The sequence below is a fragment of the Synchiropus splendidus genome, chromosome 1, assembly GCF_027744825.2.
Source record: "Synchiropus splendidus isolate RoL2022-P1 chromosome 1, RoL_Sspl_1.0, whole genome shotgun sequence".
Classification (NCBI taxonomy): domain Eukaryota; kingdom Metazoa; phylum Chordata; class Actinopteri; order Syngnathiformes; family Callionymidae; genus Synchiropus; species Synchiropus splendidus.
Genome location: NC_071334.1, coordinates 48782290 through 48799936, shown reverse-complemented (window position 1 = coordinate 48799936; position 17647 = coordinate 48782290). Strand labels below are relative to the sequence as shown.

Here is a 17647-nt window from a genome sequence, read left to right as displayed (position 1 = left end):
TGGCAGGGTTGCTGTTTGAATCGCCACTAGAAAAAGAAAGAAAACCTTTCCCTTTAAAAATTAAAATAAAATTGAATATCAATTATTATCTTCGATGTAATAAGAGAAGAGACTAAATTATTTAGAAGTCATACAAAAGTGAAACAATATTATGAATTAATTTGCACAAAACCCCACGAAATAGCAACATACCATACAGTCAAGTCACAGGACTGAAGAATAATCCAAAACAAGTATTACCATTAATATTTTATTTTACATCTGACTACATCCACAAGAAATTGCAGAAATCTTTGCTATAAAATCTCTAAACTCAAAAAGTATTATAGAGGTACAAATTTTTGCAACCTTTTAGAGGAAAACAAGAAATACATGTTGAACACATACACATCAGTGAAGAAGAATATGATAATTTTCTCAGTACTTCGAACTAATTTTCTCAAATAAAAAGGGTCTTTATTATGTTTTGTAAATTTTCAATTTTTTTGGAACATTTTCAACAAAAATATGGAAGCATAAAATAGGAAATGTGATTTAAAAAAATGAAAATGACAGTTATAGTAGTTATAAAATAAAGATACGTAAATGAAGATACTGATAGCAATATTCACCATTATTGTATATAATATGCGGTGTAAATATTTAATGTAATTACATTTTATGTCGTTATCAAAATGATTTAATTTCAGATACGAATAAAAATTGCTACATAACAGCCACATGAAAAATAATATACTGTAAATTAAAAGAAAAATAAATTACAATAAATATTTTTTGTCAGTATTGAAAAAAAAGATTTTACTTAGGCTTAGAAATACGCAATTGTTTGATATTTTCAGTATTCTTATCGCATTTATTCATGCATTAATTCACTTTTTGCGCTCATCTGAATGAGAAAAGCAGAACGTCGGATCGGCTTCCTGAACGTTCTGATGCTGAGAATCAAAGCTGCAGCTTTGGGACTTTTCCCTTCATTTGTGTTTGAGCACCCTCGCTGTGGGGAGAATGAATGGTTGGAATAAAAAGAGACATTTTCAGCTTCTCTGACTCCCGCAGGATATTTCAGGAGGAACCATTTAGAAACTTCATTTGGTGCTTTAATAATACATACCTCTGTTCAGAGGTCTGACATCCTCTAAATCTCATTTCTTTTCTTTTCCTAGGGGCCACGTGGATTGCTGGGACCCAAAGGACCTCAGGGACCTCCTGGACCTCCTGTGAGTCCACTACCCTCCTCCTCCTCCTCTTTCTCCCTCCTTTGTGTTGGCACCTTTTTCAATTCATTTCTGCTCACAGGCTGCAGGAACAAAAGTGTCTGTGGGGAGATGTCGTACTCAATATATCTCAGGCAGAATACACAAACACCGGCCTATGTATCAAATTATGAAGTCGCAGCAGATTAAATTTGGGGCGTGTGCATCAATCAGGATTTCAAGATGCTGTTGAGGTCTAAGGATGATAAATCTAAATCTCTCATCAGCTGTAAAAAAAAGTTTTTTGCGGGGAGAAATCCAGCCTGTTTAAGAGCAGATGATCAAATAAAATCGTGTGAGAGAGAATGTACTGATGCTGATCGATATATATAGTACATAATATTAGATTTTTTAAATCATCATTTTGTACATTTTTTGACATACATAGTGCAGTTGAAAATAAAAATCGAAATGCAAATCTAAATTAAAGCAAAAATGAAAATAAAATACTGTGACCATGCCCACCCTTTCCCCCGAACAGCTGCTTTCCCCTGAAAGGTCAATGTCATATGTCAACATCTCAAGAGGAAGACTACATGATATTTGTGAGACCCACATGTCAATAGTGTTAGACAATAATGACGGCTTTATGGGAGTGAGAAGAGTCAGAGACTAAGACACTGAGATGACCTCTCAAAGTCATGTGACATCATGTGAAGAGAGTGTTGCGTATTAGCAGGGCTTTGACATCACTGTCTCTTGTGCAGGGTGTCACCGGGATGGACGGACCCTCTGGTCCCAAAGGAAACATTGTAAGTAAACTGCTTTTCTCCACTCGAATTGCTAATTGACATAAAAAAAAATCCATGTTCAATGACAATATGAATATTTAAAAGCGCTGATATTCTTTCAGGGACCTCAAGGAGAACCAGGACCCCCAGGACAGCAAGGCAACCCCGGTGCCCAGGTGAGTGATGAGCAGATGAAATGACGTCCTCTCACCCATGGAGGTTCTGAATGGCGGTTCTTTCGTGCCTCCACAGGGACTTCCGGGACCTCAAGGTGCTATCGGACCTCCTGGGGAAAAGGTATGAGGCTGAGAAAAGATGTGGGCGTGTTGTTTCTCCATCTTGACAAAATAGAAAAATCCATAATGTGGCAGGAAGCGTTCTCATTAAATTACATGAGCTCCTCATCACTGTGCTCATGCTCATCACACCTGGGTGCAGAACCACACTGGACCGAGAGCTGTGATCGTGACGCCATGCATTTTAATTTAATGTCTCAGTCTTGAGTGGAAATAATGCAGATTTGAAGGCCCATTTCCAGACGCAGCGTACTCTGGCCTTGTTATCGTTGACCTCAAACTATTAAAAGTTTCCCAAAAAATGAAGAAGTTGTGGGTGGTAGCATCAAAAGGAGAAACTTCCCATACAATCCATTCAAATTAAATATCCGAAATGAGCAGAATGGCAGGTGCAAGGTGTCGTGTGCTGCTGCTGTGATCTGTGAGCTGTGGCATCTGCAATTCCTCCTGACTGCTGGTTGATCTATATCCTTCTTCATTTCAGTGACTGATGTTGAACATTTATTATTTTGTTATTTTGTTTTCCAACTGTTCCGTTCATATAACATTAAATTATTTTACATTTTATTTTACAATTTATCGGTCACACTTTAGATTAGGAATTACCCTAAATAAACTCCTTACTCATGTGTGTATTCACTGCATATTAACCAGTAATTACTGACCATAAAGTATTGTTAAGTACCTTGTGAAGACTGACTTGATTTTACCCTGTAATTGTCATTAACCATAAATGGGCAAGTAATTGCTTTATTAATAGTTAATATCTGTTCCCCAATCTAAGGTGTTACATATATTATGTTCTTTATGAGGTGATTGGGTCTCAGGAACTTTCAATGTGTATATATTAATGTTAGAAAAATGGTTTAGAACATTCTTAAATTCTTAAATTCTGCTAGCATCCGCACGTGTAGGCAACATCCATTCATTTCCGTCTCTTGTCTCACTTTAGGGACCAACTGGAAAACCAGGTTTACCAGGAATGCCAGGAGCCGATGGTCCACCGGTGAGTTCACTAGCAACGAAACTTCAAATCTGGGTCAAATACCTTGAATCGTGAATGACAAGGAAACCTACAATTCAGCCACTTGTGTGCGAGCTAGTCTCATTTAGAATTAGCTCTAGGTTCTGAGCCATGTCACGACTTGAGAGCAAACTACAGTAGAAGTCTGTAAAAATCCAAACTTCAGTTAAAAACACAATGGATGAATTAATATGTTTTCTATTTTATGTTGAAGAACCTGCTGTTTTAGTGAAGCTAGTTCTGTTTAGAGTCCGATTAGTGTAATTTATTGCTTGCTACTTCTGATGATTCAAGAATAAGATACATTTTAAGATACATTAACTGTTTCATATTATTAAACAGACATTATTGTTAATTTATTTTATTTCGGATTCCTTTGCTTGTGTTTGTTGTTTCCCCCTGTATTTTTAAAGGGATTTTTCACTTATTTTCTATCACATTGGATACATTTTCTCATTTTATTTAAATTTATTTTGGAGTGAACACCGTGTACTGTCTGCTCTTCATTCATTGGTTTCAATGTACATTTCTGTACTCGTCAGTTTACTTTAGGTGACAAGCACCCATTGTTTTGTGCCGTTTAAGATATTTAAGTTTTTAAGATTTGGATGGATTTGAGTCGTGGGTTTTAAATTATTGATGTCCGTTTCAGTTAGACAGCAAGGCAGGTGAAACAGGCACGTGCAGCTCCGCTCCACCGTCTAGCCCAGAATAGTCCCACGTCTAATTCGTCTCTGAAGACAGGAATAGCCGTGGACTAAAATGGAAGCCTGTGAAATATGAATAAGTCAAAAAAAGGACACGGCTTGTCTCCAAAAATGGACGACTCGGTCCAGGATGAGAAGGATGTAGAACCTGTCTCACGCCTGGAAATTGCTTTCGGGCCATTTACACGTTTAGCTTTTTCTTTTTTATACAGGTCCATTTTTCGCACCTTCTCTCCGCAGCACTTCTCACTCGTTTATCAATTTTCTTCTTCCATTTCATGTCCCCAAAAACCCATCAGAGGCTGTGAACATCTCTTTTGTCTCCCAGGAAAACTCATCCTTCACAGTCCAGCCTTCTTTCCCCTGCTTTGCACTCATGTGGGGGGATGATCCTGAAACCGCAAAATTCATTTTCAGTTGTGTTCATTTATTTATTCGATGTATAGTAATTAATGAATGATACAACGTTCTATTTTGAATTGAATTGACTTTCACTTCTGTCATTCGTGAGTGTGTTAAGTGGTTGTGTCCTGTGAAGGCCCAGCCACTCGCCACGTCTCGGTGGGAAAGACACCTGCTCTCCCTGTTAAACAGATTTGCAAAAGAACATTTAAATTACTGTGTAAACACGACTATGTCTTACTTCATTCGTAATTCTAGATCCTTATTTGAGGCCTAGAAAGTTTTTGTTATGGTAAAAATATAATTAATGGATGTATATCTTCATTTGTTTGTTGCATTTATTGTCAATTTACTTTATGTGTCTGTTTCATAAACCTATATCTTGCTCCTTGCCTCATTTATATATCCTTTTAACTACTGTCGTAGTCTTCAATTTTCTCATTACTTTCGTCTTGACAGGGACACCCTGGAAAGGAGGGCCCTCCTGGAGAGAAAGGCCACTTGGTATGTTCTTGTACAGTCACTATAAAGTTGAATACTTTTTTAGTTGTTCACTGTTTTCCAACTTTTACTTTTTTTTGTACCTGCAGGGACCTGCTGGACCTCAAGGACCAATTGGTTACCCCGGTCCTCGTGGTGTAAAGGTAAGTAGTCTCACTGTAACCCTTGCATTTTCTGAACTATATAAATTCAATTTATGAAATACTTAAATAATAATAGTACAAGTTTCTACATACAACAACAATAACAATTCTCATTCATCATCAGTTTATGTTATTTTTCCTTTTGTCATAAGTAAGTACTGTGTCATTGTATCCATTGAGGTTTTTTTTTTTTTTAATAATTACAAATTATTTACAGGCACTTTTAAACATTTCCATTGCTTATTATTATTTCCTATTGTTATTATTTTGACAACACTATTCTGTTTTCAAGTTCCATTTATAATGATAATGAAAATGATTTGATCTTTTTCCATAATGGGAATATCTGTTTTTTTTCCTAATTGGATGATGCGGTTATTGTCGAAGTGTTATTTTCTATATCGTTTGAACCTCTATCTGACATAGAACAAAAGTGATGAAACTATTGTTTCTGACAGCGCAAAGGTTTATTCTCCTGTCAGAAAGACAGAGCTGGCAATGATGCTGTTCTCTCATCTAACTTCACGCTGAGCTTAAAGTGGTGAGCCTCCAGGTTCTCTTCAACATCAAAACCAAAACATCTGATGACACAGGAACCTTCTAGCTAACAACCCGTTCAACTTCTGACTTACTTATGTCTGGAGAAACTTGCTGCCCTTGTGTTGTTAGCGGAAGCCATGCAACTCCAAATGATTAACAAGAACTTAAGTAATGGTTTATCTGTCCGTTTCAGGGAGCCGACGGTGTCAGAGGGCTGAAAGGAACCAAGGGCGAGAAGGTGAGTCGACACTTGATGACAAACTGACCAGATCATTCGCGTCAGTCTGTTAGTCTCCTGCCAGGTTTGAAAGAAACTTGCCTCCTAGTGGACAGAAAACAACTTAATGCAACTACCTACAATATAATGCTACATTTTCTCCCCATCTAAAAATAAGAAAAGCTCATAATGACGGAGATTCAATAATAGAATGAGCCTGATATCTGAAAACTATGATCCTGGAGGACAACCACTTCCATGTTGTAAAGAAATGAGATCCAAATTAACATCGGATTATCATGAGTTCCCTGAGGGCTCTCTACAGAGCCCTGAATGTGTGCAACAAAGACCCCAAATGTGTGCACACAGATTGTCTACCTGCTTCTAAAGACATCATCAGGCATGTGCTGATGATTGATGCAGGTTCATCATCTGCATCTGGAGGCATGAACGTGTTTCCATAGCAACATCTTTGTGCAAATGCCCTTGATTGTGTTATTGCCAAATGGTTTTCGCTGTATGCAAAATATTCAACACCTTTTGTGTATTCATGACAGGGAGAAGACGGCTTCCCGGGCTTCAAGGGAGACATGGGTATTAAAGGTGACAGGGTAAGAGTTTCTTTGTTTGTATTTCCAGTCTTATATGTGCTGTGTCAGCACGGCGCATCATATCATATAATATCTGGAGCCATGCAAAAGGTGAAAGATGAGAAGGAGCTGTGAAGTGAAGGGGAGCGATGGCTTAAAGGGATGCATGGGGCTAGTTTAACAAGACTGAACAGCCTTGGAGGCCATCAGTTAAACGCGTCTTAGCAGTTCCTTCTGCTCCTGTCTCACGCAGTGGAAGACAGTAATCCCTACATCAACGGCCAGATTGTTGGTTTGCCGTAACCCTTGTGCCTTCTACAAGCAGTGCTTTCCCTCCACCAATCACATAGCCATTCCATATCCGAGGGTTGGTGGCGGAGCTGTCCACGAATGGTCATGGAAACTCCACCTTACAAAACACGTAGTTGGGTGGGTAGATGAGGTATCATGAAACAGTGTTGCAGGATTGATGAAACAGTGGCTTGATTTTCAGGGGCCACTAATTGGCGCTCTTGTTTTAAAAACGATCTGAAGTTTCATTGAATTAGTCCAAACATTTTACTGCAGACAGTGCCATCTGGAGGCCTCTGAAAATCAGGACACTGTTTCATGAAACCTCACCTACCCTTTAATACTGAGTAGTTGAAAGAGAAGAGAACCGGTGAGGGGAACTCGCTTGAGGATGGAGGCGGATTTTGTTTTTGCTGCAGTTTTCCTATGTGATTTGAAATGGAAAAGAAACAAAACGAAAACAAACAAATGAAAAAAAAAAGACTGCCGCTTTGCTATCCCATAACATGAACAGCTGAAGTTTCAAGTCAGTGAGCAATACTGCAGGGACAAGACTCTCCACACAACAAATATATATATACATATATAGTCATTGCTGTTTAAAACGCTTCAGCTGAGGTTTCTCTTTGTTCTGGATATAAGCCAGGAACTTTTGCTTCTGTTAACCTTGAGAAATGCTGTGGAAATGCACATTTCTGACAGGTGTGCTGCGCCAGCCTCTGCCTCACTCCGGCACAGGGGATTTACATTGTCAAGTTTAAGAAAACCTTCTTTTACAGTGGGAAACATGACTCGCCTCAGCTCCGACTTCAAACACTGAACCCCTGCGAGTCCCTGACCGGCTCTCTGTAGCAAAGTGAAGAGAAAAAGTCAAAATCAATGGCACTTTAAACCCCTTCCAACCCAAGAGAGTACACAGGGCTCCGGTCTGTTTTCCTCTTGAGAAGCAGCGTACCCAGATGAAAGCAAAGATTTAAGAAGCTTTTTTTTTTTTTTTTTTTACTTTCTTCGCTCCGGCTGAAACCGACATGGTCCAGAATGTAAATATCAGATTTTTTAAAGCAGGGCTAAGAATAGAAAGTCCATGAGGCCTCTCCGTGTAAAGCGTTTTCTTTGATGAGCGAGCAAGTACAGTCGGCTTGATGCTGTTTTATATCTCATTAATGTGTGTGTGTACGCTGCTGCAACTCTCGGCAATACTTTAACAAGAGCCCTCTCACACGCCAGCGAGTCGCCGCACTGCTGAGTGGATGTCGGAGCCAGTTTGTAGTCTGTCAATTATGGTGTGTCCTTGTAGAGGAGGTGCATCTCGCAGAGAGCGATAATGGATTCACTCGCCGCGTTGAGCTGCAGGCCGGAAGAGAAAGGAACCAGACGTTGGGCTGAAAGTTAGGAACAAGTTTTGCCTAAATTGCCATGGAAGCTCCACGGCTGTTTTCTCCTTTATACCGTTCACCTGGCAGCCAAAACATTATGTGAGGCTAATATTCTATGGTGGAAGTTGTAGCTCTTGTGCGCCAGTACCAGTCTGTGGGAACCCTTTGATGGAGAAAAGGCGAGGTTCAAGTCTTACAAATCCAGTGTAAGAATAGAAGGTACAAGGTGATGTCAAGGGGACTTTAGCACATTATACGCCAGTTTATAACACATATAGTGTACATGCTTCTCTGTAAATGCTAAACGCCTAGTGGAATCTCAGGGTACATTGTGGTCCAACCGATGGTGAAGAGCTGTTCTGGAATTTGCAACCCATCCTCTCTCCCATGGCGTCACATACTGACGCTGAAGGCAGCCGTCACCCTTGCATGTTGACGCATTAGATTTTCAATTGAAGCCCAAGTCCATATCCTGACACTGTGGGCAGAGCGTCATTTTAAACTACGGTTAGATAAGATGTCGCTTCTTCTATTCTTCACATAATGACACGTGCTATTTAAAGGCCCTCAAACTGTCCATTTGTTTCAGTTATGGCACCATAAGTGAGGTGGAGAGCCACATTACTTTTTTTTTAAATAGCAATGGACATCCAATGCAAGTCTGTGAAGAGAGCTTCTGAACGTTGCCTCTTCACGGGTAACTGAAAAGCCAAGGCGTCAGTACATGACGCAAAAGTCCACTTTCTTAACGTCAGTATATAACGCCATGGTTGCGAGGATGGGTTGGAAATCTGGTCCCAAGTGCAGTATTTTCGTTCATTTATAATACGGTCACGTCCTTGTCTGTGTATAGTTGATGGGTGAAAATGAATTACAGAGCGAGGGAGCAATGAAGTGGAGTTGTCGAGTAGGTGGATCTACCAGTTGAGATGACACCCCTCATTGAAACAAGCTGCACAAGATCATGCGTGCTTCTGGATGACTTGTTATTAGGGGGGTACTGAGACTGCAGTGCACTAGGTAGGTTTCATCTAGCCTCGAGTCATACAGCCTACAAGAGAGGTTAAAACCATGCTGGGTCACATGGAGATTTGTGTCACAGTATGGTGATAAAGTATTCCATATGTATTTAGCTAAACCAAAAGGATAAGGCGACAAATTTAAGACATTTTGTGTTTTTCAGGGTGAGCTCGGCTCTGCTGGACCCAGAGGAGAAGATGGGCCAGAGGGGCCCAAGGGTCGTGCTGGGCTGCCTGGTGATCCTGGTCCTCTCGGGCCATCTGGAGAGAAGGTGAGTGAGTGAGAAAGAGGAAACAAGTCCTCACATCTTATCTCACAGTCTAACAAGTTCAATACGTGCTATTATGGCATTGATCACTGGGCAGACTAAAGAAAGGAAAACATGTTTTCAAATCCATCTCCTCTAAACCGACAATGATTCTTCCAGCATGAAACCATCACGTCTGAGTTATTTATTATTTCACCGCCTTTTGTTTAAGGACTTTGAGGCAAATTTCTTGCTGAAGAATAACAAATTGTCGGAAGAGAGACAATCTCTTGATAATGTGTCTCTGAACAGATGTCGGGTGTCACCAAGTGTGCGCTAATTCATGCATCTACTTGGCAGTTCGTCAGCAAACCGACACAAAATGTTATTGTGATGAGTGTGTGGTGCTGAGTGTAGAGACAGCACTCGTCTTCATCACTTTTGTTTTTCGTTTTCCACTGCATCCATCATGGATTTGATCATATCTGAAGGAGCAAAGCACCTCGGGATGTTGTGATGAAGTGATATCTCTTGAACCAAAGAATGTTACAAATGCAATTGCAGTAAAACAAGTACAACTATTGCATGTGTCACCACAACAATTACTTTTACTGAAATGACAAAACAAAAACAAAAAAATATATTGTCACAATGACCACAATACTCATACTGCTACGTACACTCTCACAACTAGAGTTGGGTACACGAGCTTTCATGATGCAATACTGAAGGCTTGATGAAGTTTCATGACACAGTGTCCTGAATTTCAGAGGCCACCAGATGGCACTCTCTGCTGTAAAATATTTTTTGAACATGAACAACCAAGAGCGCCATCTAGTGGACACTTAAAAAAGTCAGACATTGTTTCATCAACCCTTCAGTATTCGTTCATGATCGCTCATCTACCCATTACTCGCCAAAACTAAAAAAATAGTGATCATCGCTCTTTACCTGCAACTGCAGTACACAACCTCTCACAGTACATACTACTACATTACTACTTGCTAACAAGGTCTATGACCTGCATCTACTACTCAGGCTTCGTGGTGAGAAAAACTGGGCGTCCATTTTTTCACGTTTAGCCCTACTAACTTATTGCCTCTATGACATGCTCCGAATATACCATAACTACCGCAAGAACCGCAACCTTCTGGGGTACTGCCTTTGTGTTGCCCATGTTGTACTATCTTCTGCAACACAACATTAACATCGACTACACAAACGTTGATACTCAGAAATGTCAAACTAAAATCTATACAGGATACACACTGTCTTGTTCATCGGGAATCTTTTGCAGGGTAAACTCGGAGTGCCTGGACTGCCCGGGTACCCAGGAAGACAAGGGCCAAAGGTAAGTTAAGCTTTTATATAAGGGTTTATATATCAAGTACATATAGTATATTTTCTCATTTTCATTTTCTAAATTCTGTCATCAGGGATCACAGGGCTTCCAAGGCTTCCCAGGTGCCAACGGAGAAAAGGGAACACGGGTATGTGGGAGTCCTTACCATTCTGCTCAACCCTTTGCAAGGGTCGGCTCAATGTGAGCCACGTCAAATCGATCAAGGACCCTAAAAATAAAGATTCTCACAAAGGACTGAGACATTCCTCGAGTCCCTCAATACTCAAATCAGCAGTAGCACTGTTTTATCACATTTAGCTTCCAGAGCCATGTTTCATGTTCTTTGTCTCCGGGACGGGCCATTAGCTTCACGGCAAGAGTAATGGTTTGCCACCCGGAGCACTGAGCTTTTCATCTTCACCCAGCGTTTGCCATGTTTATGAGACTCCAGACAGCAAAATGGATAATAAAGTGCCATTAACGCCGTTTGGCTGCACTCGTTCCTAAGTTTAAAGCAACGCTGAAGATATATCTCTTCATTACTCTTGACATTATAATTGTGATATAAAGCAATGTTATTCTGCGGTTTTAAAAAAAAAAAGATCCGGTCCTGGTGTGATGAAGTTGTTTTTAATTAATGATGAGAAATCTTCAGTGCTGTGTAGGACTCATCATCGTAAAATGATCGGACCGCTTCATATTTTTTTCTGCAGGGAACGGCTGGAAAGCCTGGTCCACGTGGACAGAGAGGTCCAACGGTGAGTCATGTGGAGACATGGAAGAATCCGAGATGTGATGGGGATGTTGGAGAAGACTGCTTAATATTTCCTTTTCATTTCAGGGTCCACGTGGAGAGAGGGGACCAAGGGGGCCAACAGGCAAGGCTGGACCAAAGGTACGTGGAGCTGAAATACTTTGTTTTACATCAAACCAGCGCCATTCAACCAGTCATGCTATCTCAACAGGGCAACTCAGGAAATGACGGCCCACCAGGACCTCCAGGTGAAAGGGTAAGCCACACTACGCTCTTGTGAGCAACTAAATGAGCCCTTTTCGATCGCTCCTTTTAATATCTGATTCGCAAGTCAAGTTCTTCAGCAATTTCAAGATGACTTTTTCACACATACATTGCCACAATTCCATGAAAAAAAACAGTTTTTTTTGGCACAAAATCTTTTACAATATGTATTTATTCATGAAGAGGCTTTGTTTATGTTTTAGAGTTTGGTATGGATGTATTGACCTGTCATGTAATCTTTCAGGGACTTCCAGGTCCTCAGGGACCGACTGGTTTCCCTGGACCAAAGGGGCCCCCGGTGAGTCTAAAGCTATTCTGTGAGGACGCATCAAGGTATTTATTATTCCAAACATCAGCATTTATCGATTTGTGTTGACTTGCTCAGGGACCTGCTGGCAAAGATGGACTTCCCGGACACCCTGGACAGAGAGGCGAGACCGTAAGTGAAATGAACTCTTGAATACCCCTGGGGGGTGTGTAGAGTCAGACGTCAATAGTGTTTGCTTTCCGTTTGAAATCAGGGATTCCAAGGAAAGACCGGCCCTCCTGGACCGCCTGGTGTTGTCGGACCTCAGGTGAGCTATTGACATCCGTCATATGCAGTCGAGTGGCAATGCTAACACAGACTGTAATACTTACAAGATAAGCTCTTCATTGTGAGCTCATGATGCTCCGTCCTTGGCTTCAATAGGGACCAACTGGTGAGACTGGACCAATGGGAGATAGAGGACACCCAGGACCCCCCGGTCCACCCGGTGAACAAGGTCTTCCTGGAGCAGCAGGGAAAGAAGGAGCAAAGGTAAGTTCTGATTTCTGTCTCCAACGTGATTCAGCACAGTGTGAAGAGGATTAATGACGATGCCATTTTCTCTTCAGGGTGACCCCGGACCTGCTGGTCCAGCTGGCAAAGACGGTCCACCTGGGCCAAGAGGTTTCCCTGGAGACAGAGGTCTGCCCGGCCCTGTGGTGAGCGCTTATTCAACAGTTCTCACGATTCTGCTCACACTTCTGCTGTTGCATAAGAGTCCTGGACTCGACAGTGTTCTGGCCTGGAGACACAATCTCCCAGCTCCCCGTGTGGGCTTCGGGACCAGAACTATGCTCCAGGCTGTTTGCTAATGTATTCTAAGTAGACGACTCCTCTGTTAGTTATGCAACCCACACACATGCACACGTGACTATCAAGAAAAAAAGAGGTTCATTGTTACACAGGGACAAATGGCTGTTCTGCTTTTCAAATCTCTTGCAGGTGATATACAAGTCCAGCATTGCTGTGTTGTGTTGGTTTCAAATGACGTGTCGCCACTAACAACTCCTTGTTCTTGTGTTGCTCTGCAGGGGGCGCATGGGCTGAAAGGCAATGAGGGTCCACACGGTCCCCCAGGTCCTGCTGTGAGTACAAAACACTGCTCCAGTTCAGTTTTCATTTCATTGTGTGATCAGTGGATGGTTCTGACCTGTCCACCCGGAGAGAATCGATCAGATCTGACGGAGGAAAAATTCAATTGTTGTGCATCTTTCTGTCAGAACCAAATGACTTGGATGACATTTCAAATGTGCAGGAGATGGAGAGAAAAACCATGAGGCAATAGTTGTGAATTATTAATGCGACTTTAATAAACGGTTCAATAAAATTTAGATTGAGTGTAAGCATATTGGAAAAACAAATGACATACATATTAACAAGACAATGAGCAGAAAAGAAATACTTTTAGTGACAATCAGAAAAAAAATAGATATAAATAAAACAATAATGCTGAAATGAAGACGCTGTATTTGGACTTCAACGACTGACTCTGTGTCTGCTACCACAGGGTTCTCCTGGTGAGCGTGGTCCAGCAGGCCCAGCCGGGCCCACTGGTTTACCTGGACGTTCTGGTCCTCAGGGACCTCCTGGTCCTGCTGGAGAGAAAGGCGGACCGGTAGGAAAATAAACGCAACATGAATAACGTCATGCGGGAACAGTAAAACCTGACAATGAAATGCCCTCAGGGAGAGAAAGGACCTCAAGGCCCAGCTGGAAGAGACGGTATTCAAGGACCAGTGGGCCTGCCAGGACCTGGAGGACCTCCCGGACCACCTGGAGAGGACGGAGACAAAGTGAGTTAGCTGTTACAGTGTTAATAGTCAGGAGAAGTTTTTCAACTGAATGATTCAGCAGAGAAAAGAACAGCGCGACTTTCTGCCCGCGACCTCGACAGCGTCAACAGCAATTTGTCAGACAGAGTTTGCATTGATTAACTGATCTTCAGACGGCGAACGCCTCCGGTCGCTGCTTTTGTTGCACTATAAACACACAGAGTGGGGGGGTGAGGCGGGAAGTGTTGCTGTTGTGTTCGAAAGAATCTGGAATTTGAGGTAGAGTGAGTTACAGAGGAACTCGCAGGGATGATCTGCTTATCTCTTGAAGAAAGCTCAGCTTCTTAACAGGGTCTTTCGCTGCTCCCTGAGGTGCACAGAGGCGCGGCTGAGGGGGTTGGTTATGCACATAGAAAAGATCTCACAGACTGTAACTTCTTCTAGAGGGCTGCAGCACAACCACTTGAGCTGACATCTGAAGCTCAGGTTGGACAAGCTCTTTTGGATTATATTGTTGTTTTCAGACGCCCACAGCTTGTGGAGGCAAAACTCTGGCTGGGATTTGTGGTCTATTCCAGTCGCTTGGCTGCGTGGAGCGCCACTGACTCATCCAACGTGATGAACCTCCATCTGATGTGGACTATTTTTGACACAAACAATTGGAATGTCCGCAAACATTGGGGCATGAGCGGAGGGTCTGAAGTCATTTCACAGCTTCTGTCACCTTCTGTTCGGTCAAGTTTGCAGATGCCATATCCAAACACACACGCACATGCTCTCTGTCATGGCGACACATTTCAATCTGAGCTGCAGGAAGATACTATGCATTATGAAACGGTACTGCAATACAACACAGAGCTTTTGGCTTCTAGGAATGATAGAATGTTTGTTTATATCTCCTCGAACACAATCTAAACATTTGACATTTTCATTGCTTGTAATTCTACAGTAGGAAGAAAATGTGGTGTGTTGCTGGAAGAACATCATACATTTGAAATGAAAAAGAACTTAAACATGTCGTCACATGTTTGTAGATATTATTGAGTCCCACGTGCGTTTTTTTTTTTCTGCAGGGTGAGATTGGAGAACCAGGCCAGAAAGGAAGCAAAGGAGATAAGGGAGAACATGTAAGTCTGTCATCAGCCATTGCTTATGTCCACCAGTTAACCATTTACATCGACATTTCCATGTATTTCAGTTTCATTTTGAGAAGGTTTTCTGAATATTACATTGTCTTTACAGGGTCCACCTGGTCCAACCGGCCCACAAGGACCCGTCGGAGCACCTGGTCCTGCTGTGAGTGTCAACTCTTAAGGGTTTTTTTTCTCAGTTTGTGAGCTGCTGTTATCCTTCATGATGTCGACCTTTCTCTCAGGGAGCTGATGGAGAGCCTGGTCCTAGAGGTCAGCAAGGTCTGTTTGGTCAGAAGGGAGATGAAGGGTCGAGAGGATTCCCTGGACCTCCAGGTCCCGTTGGGCTTCAGGTAAGTAAGATAGGAGAAAATATGAATGACATCCAAACAACCTGCTAAACTCTTCACTCACTCCTCAGGGCTTGCCAGGTCCACCCGGTGAGAAAGGTGAAACTGGAGACGTCGGTCAAATGGTGAGAGACCTCATCGATCAGCTTTATCATGAGTTAAACTTACTTGGCTGCCTTTTCTTTCTCCTCTAAGGGTCCACCTGGTCCCCCTGGAACAAGAGGCCCTTCAGGATCACCTGGTGCTGATGGCCCTCAAGGACCTCCAGGTGGCATTGGCAACCCTGGAGCTGTTGGAGAGAAGGTGTGTGAAATATTTGCTCTTACATGATGTGCAGATGCAGCAAAGGTCTCCAAATGGGGGGTCCAATAAATGCTGTGAATCTCAGAGACTTGCCCCTGTGTGAGGACTCAAGAAGGCATGCAGACAGGGCATGAGTCATATCCACTTCCTGTCCCATGGGGTGGCAGATGGTAGCGGGGTCGGCGTTTGACTGAGAGATAGCTGGTTTCTGTTGTTGTGTCCCTGAGCAAGTCACTTAACCCTGGTTTGCTCCTGATGGTTCAGATGGCACACTGCGTCAGTGTGTGAATGGGTGACTTAGTGTAAAGCACTTTGGTAGCTGGATAAGCGTGGAAAGTGTTATAAAAGAGCCATTTATCATCCAGATCATCATCTGGAACTCTGCTGCTACTGAAACAAAAGAGATCAGGAGAATGAAAAGCAATATAATAGATGGTGGCAGATTCATGGTATGAGGAAGGAAGACGTGTGTGGTTTAGATTCAGACACCTTGGTCTTATTCTCTACCACAAGAACAAACAAGTTTAGATTATGAAATATGGAACTCACTTGCCAAAACATGTCATTGTCATCGGCTGCAATGATCTGGCACTTGTAATGAACTCTGGTGGTGAGAGACTTTATGATGGAGAAATGATCAACCTGACCCTCGACCACTAGCGCCTTGGAAGGTGAACTTTCTTCACCTCTAAAACAGAGAACTCTTCATCTGGCTTTTTTTTTTAGCTCTTGCTGTGATGTACTAGATTTCGAATCGAAGCCGATGCAGTTTGTCAGCGTTTCAGAAGCCTTTTCCAAGTATTAATATTTCATGTCTCTATTTATATGATACCCTTTTAAAACAGGGCATGATCAGTCTTTGCCTTTGCCACCGCAGCGAGACACATCTAATGGACAGGCTGTCATCTGCTGCGCTGCTCGTGCTGAGTGGAGCCTATGTATAAACAGCAAAGCCGCACTGGTGTCATTGAAATGATGAATGCATTATTAAACAAGGCAGACGGAGAGAATCGGCACCGACTCTTATTTGTTGTGGATATTTCATGATGAGAGGTCTGTTTTGGCAGCCGGACTGCAGACTCTCATCACTTCGTGTCTCCTGTAATGGCCTGATTTGTTTTATCGGGTTCAGTCAATAGAGTCACCTTTGCTCTGCTATCGTCTCCCCGAGGATACTCTTCTTGTGAGTATAGAAAAAAACAGAAATAAATAAAGCCACGCTGGAGGTTCTTTTGGCTGCTCGCGCTGCAGCTGAGCCGGCGTTTTTTTTTATTGGCCGACATGGCGAGTGGAAAGCAACTGAGCTCAGGTTTTTTTTAGTTATGAACTCACATAACTGTGATGAGCACATGCCTTTCATCCGAGCCTTTTCTCCTGATCTCAGCGGACTTCACTCGACTGATCTGACACGGTTGTTTCAAGACCGCATGTATTCCCATCTTAAAGAAGAGAGCTGCAGCTCTTTGCGGCAGCTACTTAATGGATGGTTTGCTGCTGACATGCTCGAATATTATAGGACAGTCAGGTTAGACCACTGTGGTTGACCACTAAATGTCTGCAATCCTGAAAACAGTGTAGGTACATTGTTGAATGGACAGATGGATGAAAAGTAGTTTAATGACTACAGAATTACAGATGGATGGATGAATTGAGATTTATAGACGGACAGACATACAAATGGACAGACGGACGGACAGGCGGAGGCACAGCTACAGTATGAAGATGAAAAACTGACAGATGAAAAACAGCTTAGAACAAAGATGTATGCCATTGCCCCACTGCTGATCAAAGCGATCCATCTTCAGAGTAACATAGAAATATTTAGGTCTACAGTGCAATGACCAAATCTATACACAATGGAAATAGTGCTGAACCACACTGTGAAAACTACAGTGAAGGATTCTTTTCTGATCACTCTGTCCTTGAATATGCTTTTTCTTGCACTTTGTTTGTAAGCTCTTTTGTATTGCTTTTAGCACTTTATAATATTATTTCTATTTTATTGTAATATGTTGGGTACAGAGCATAGTACGAACATAATTTCTCTTGGGAAGTTTTCTGATTCTCATTAAAAGAAAAGTTCCTGA

General features: G+C 42.1%; 1 protein-coding gene across 3 annotated transcripts in view; it reads left to right on the top strand.

Moving 5' to 3' along the window:
* Positions 1–17647, top strand: part of col5a1 (procollagen, type V, alpha 1) — a 77524-nt gene that overhangs the window by 46482 nt on the left and 13395 nt on the right. For all 3 annotated transcript variants that reach the window (XM_053856844.1, XM_053856836.1, XM_053856828.1), the window contains exons 21-48: positions 1164–1217; positions 1961–2005; positions 2107–2160; positions 2237–2281; positions 3233–3286; positions 4873–4917; positions 5004–5057; positions 5791–5835; positions 6372–6425; positions 9255–9362; positions 10636–10689; positions 10775–10828; positions 11394–11438; positions 11522–11575; positions 11646–11690; positions 11943–11996; positions 12084–12137; positions 12220–12273; positions 12390–12497; positions 12575–12664; positions 13037–13090; positions 13513–13620; positions 13691–13798; positions 14851–14904; positions 15020–15073; positions 15153–15260; positions 15329–15382; positions 15453–15560. In XM_053856844.1, coding sequence (XP_053712819.1) covers positions 1164–1217; positions 1961–2005; positions 2107–2160; positions 2237–2281; positions 3233–3286; positions 4873–4917; positions 5004–5057; positions 5791–5835; positions 6372–6425; positions 9255–9362; positions 10636–10689; positions 10775–10828; positions 11394–11438; positions 11522–11575; positions 11646–11690; positions 11943–11996; positions 12084–12137; positions 12220–12273; positions 12390–12497; positions 12575–12664; positions 13037–13090; positions 13513–13620; positions 13691–13798; positions 14851–14904; positions 15020–15073; positions 15153–15260; positions 15329–15382; positions 15453–15560 — 1818 coding nt within the window. The remainder of the gene's footprint in view (positions 1–1163; positions 1218–1960; positions 2006–2106; positions 2161–2236; positions 2282–3232; positions 3287–4872; positions 4918–5003; positions 5058–5790; positions 5836–6371; positions 6426–9254; positions 9363–10635; positions 10690–10774; positions 10829–11393; positions 11439–11521; positions 11576–11645; positions 11691–11942; positions 11997–12083; positions 12138–12219; positions 12274–12389; positions 12498–12574; positions 12665–13036; positions 13091–13512; positions 13621–13690; positions 13799–14850; positions 14905–15019; positions 15074–15152; positions 15261–15328; positions 15383–15452; positions 15561–17647) is intronic.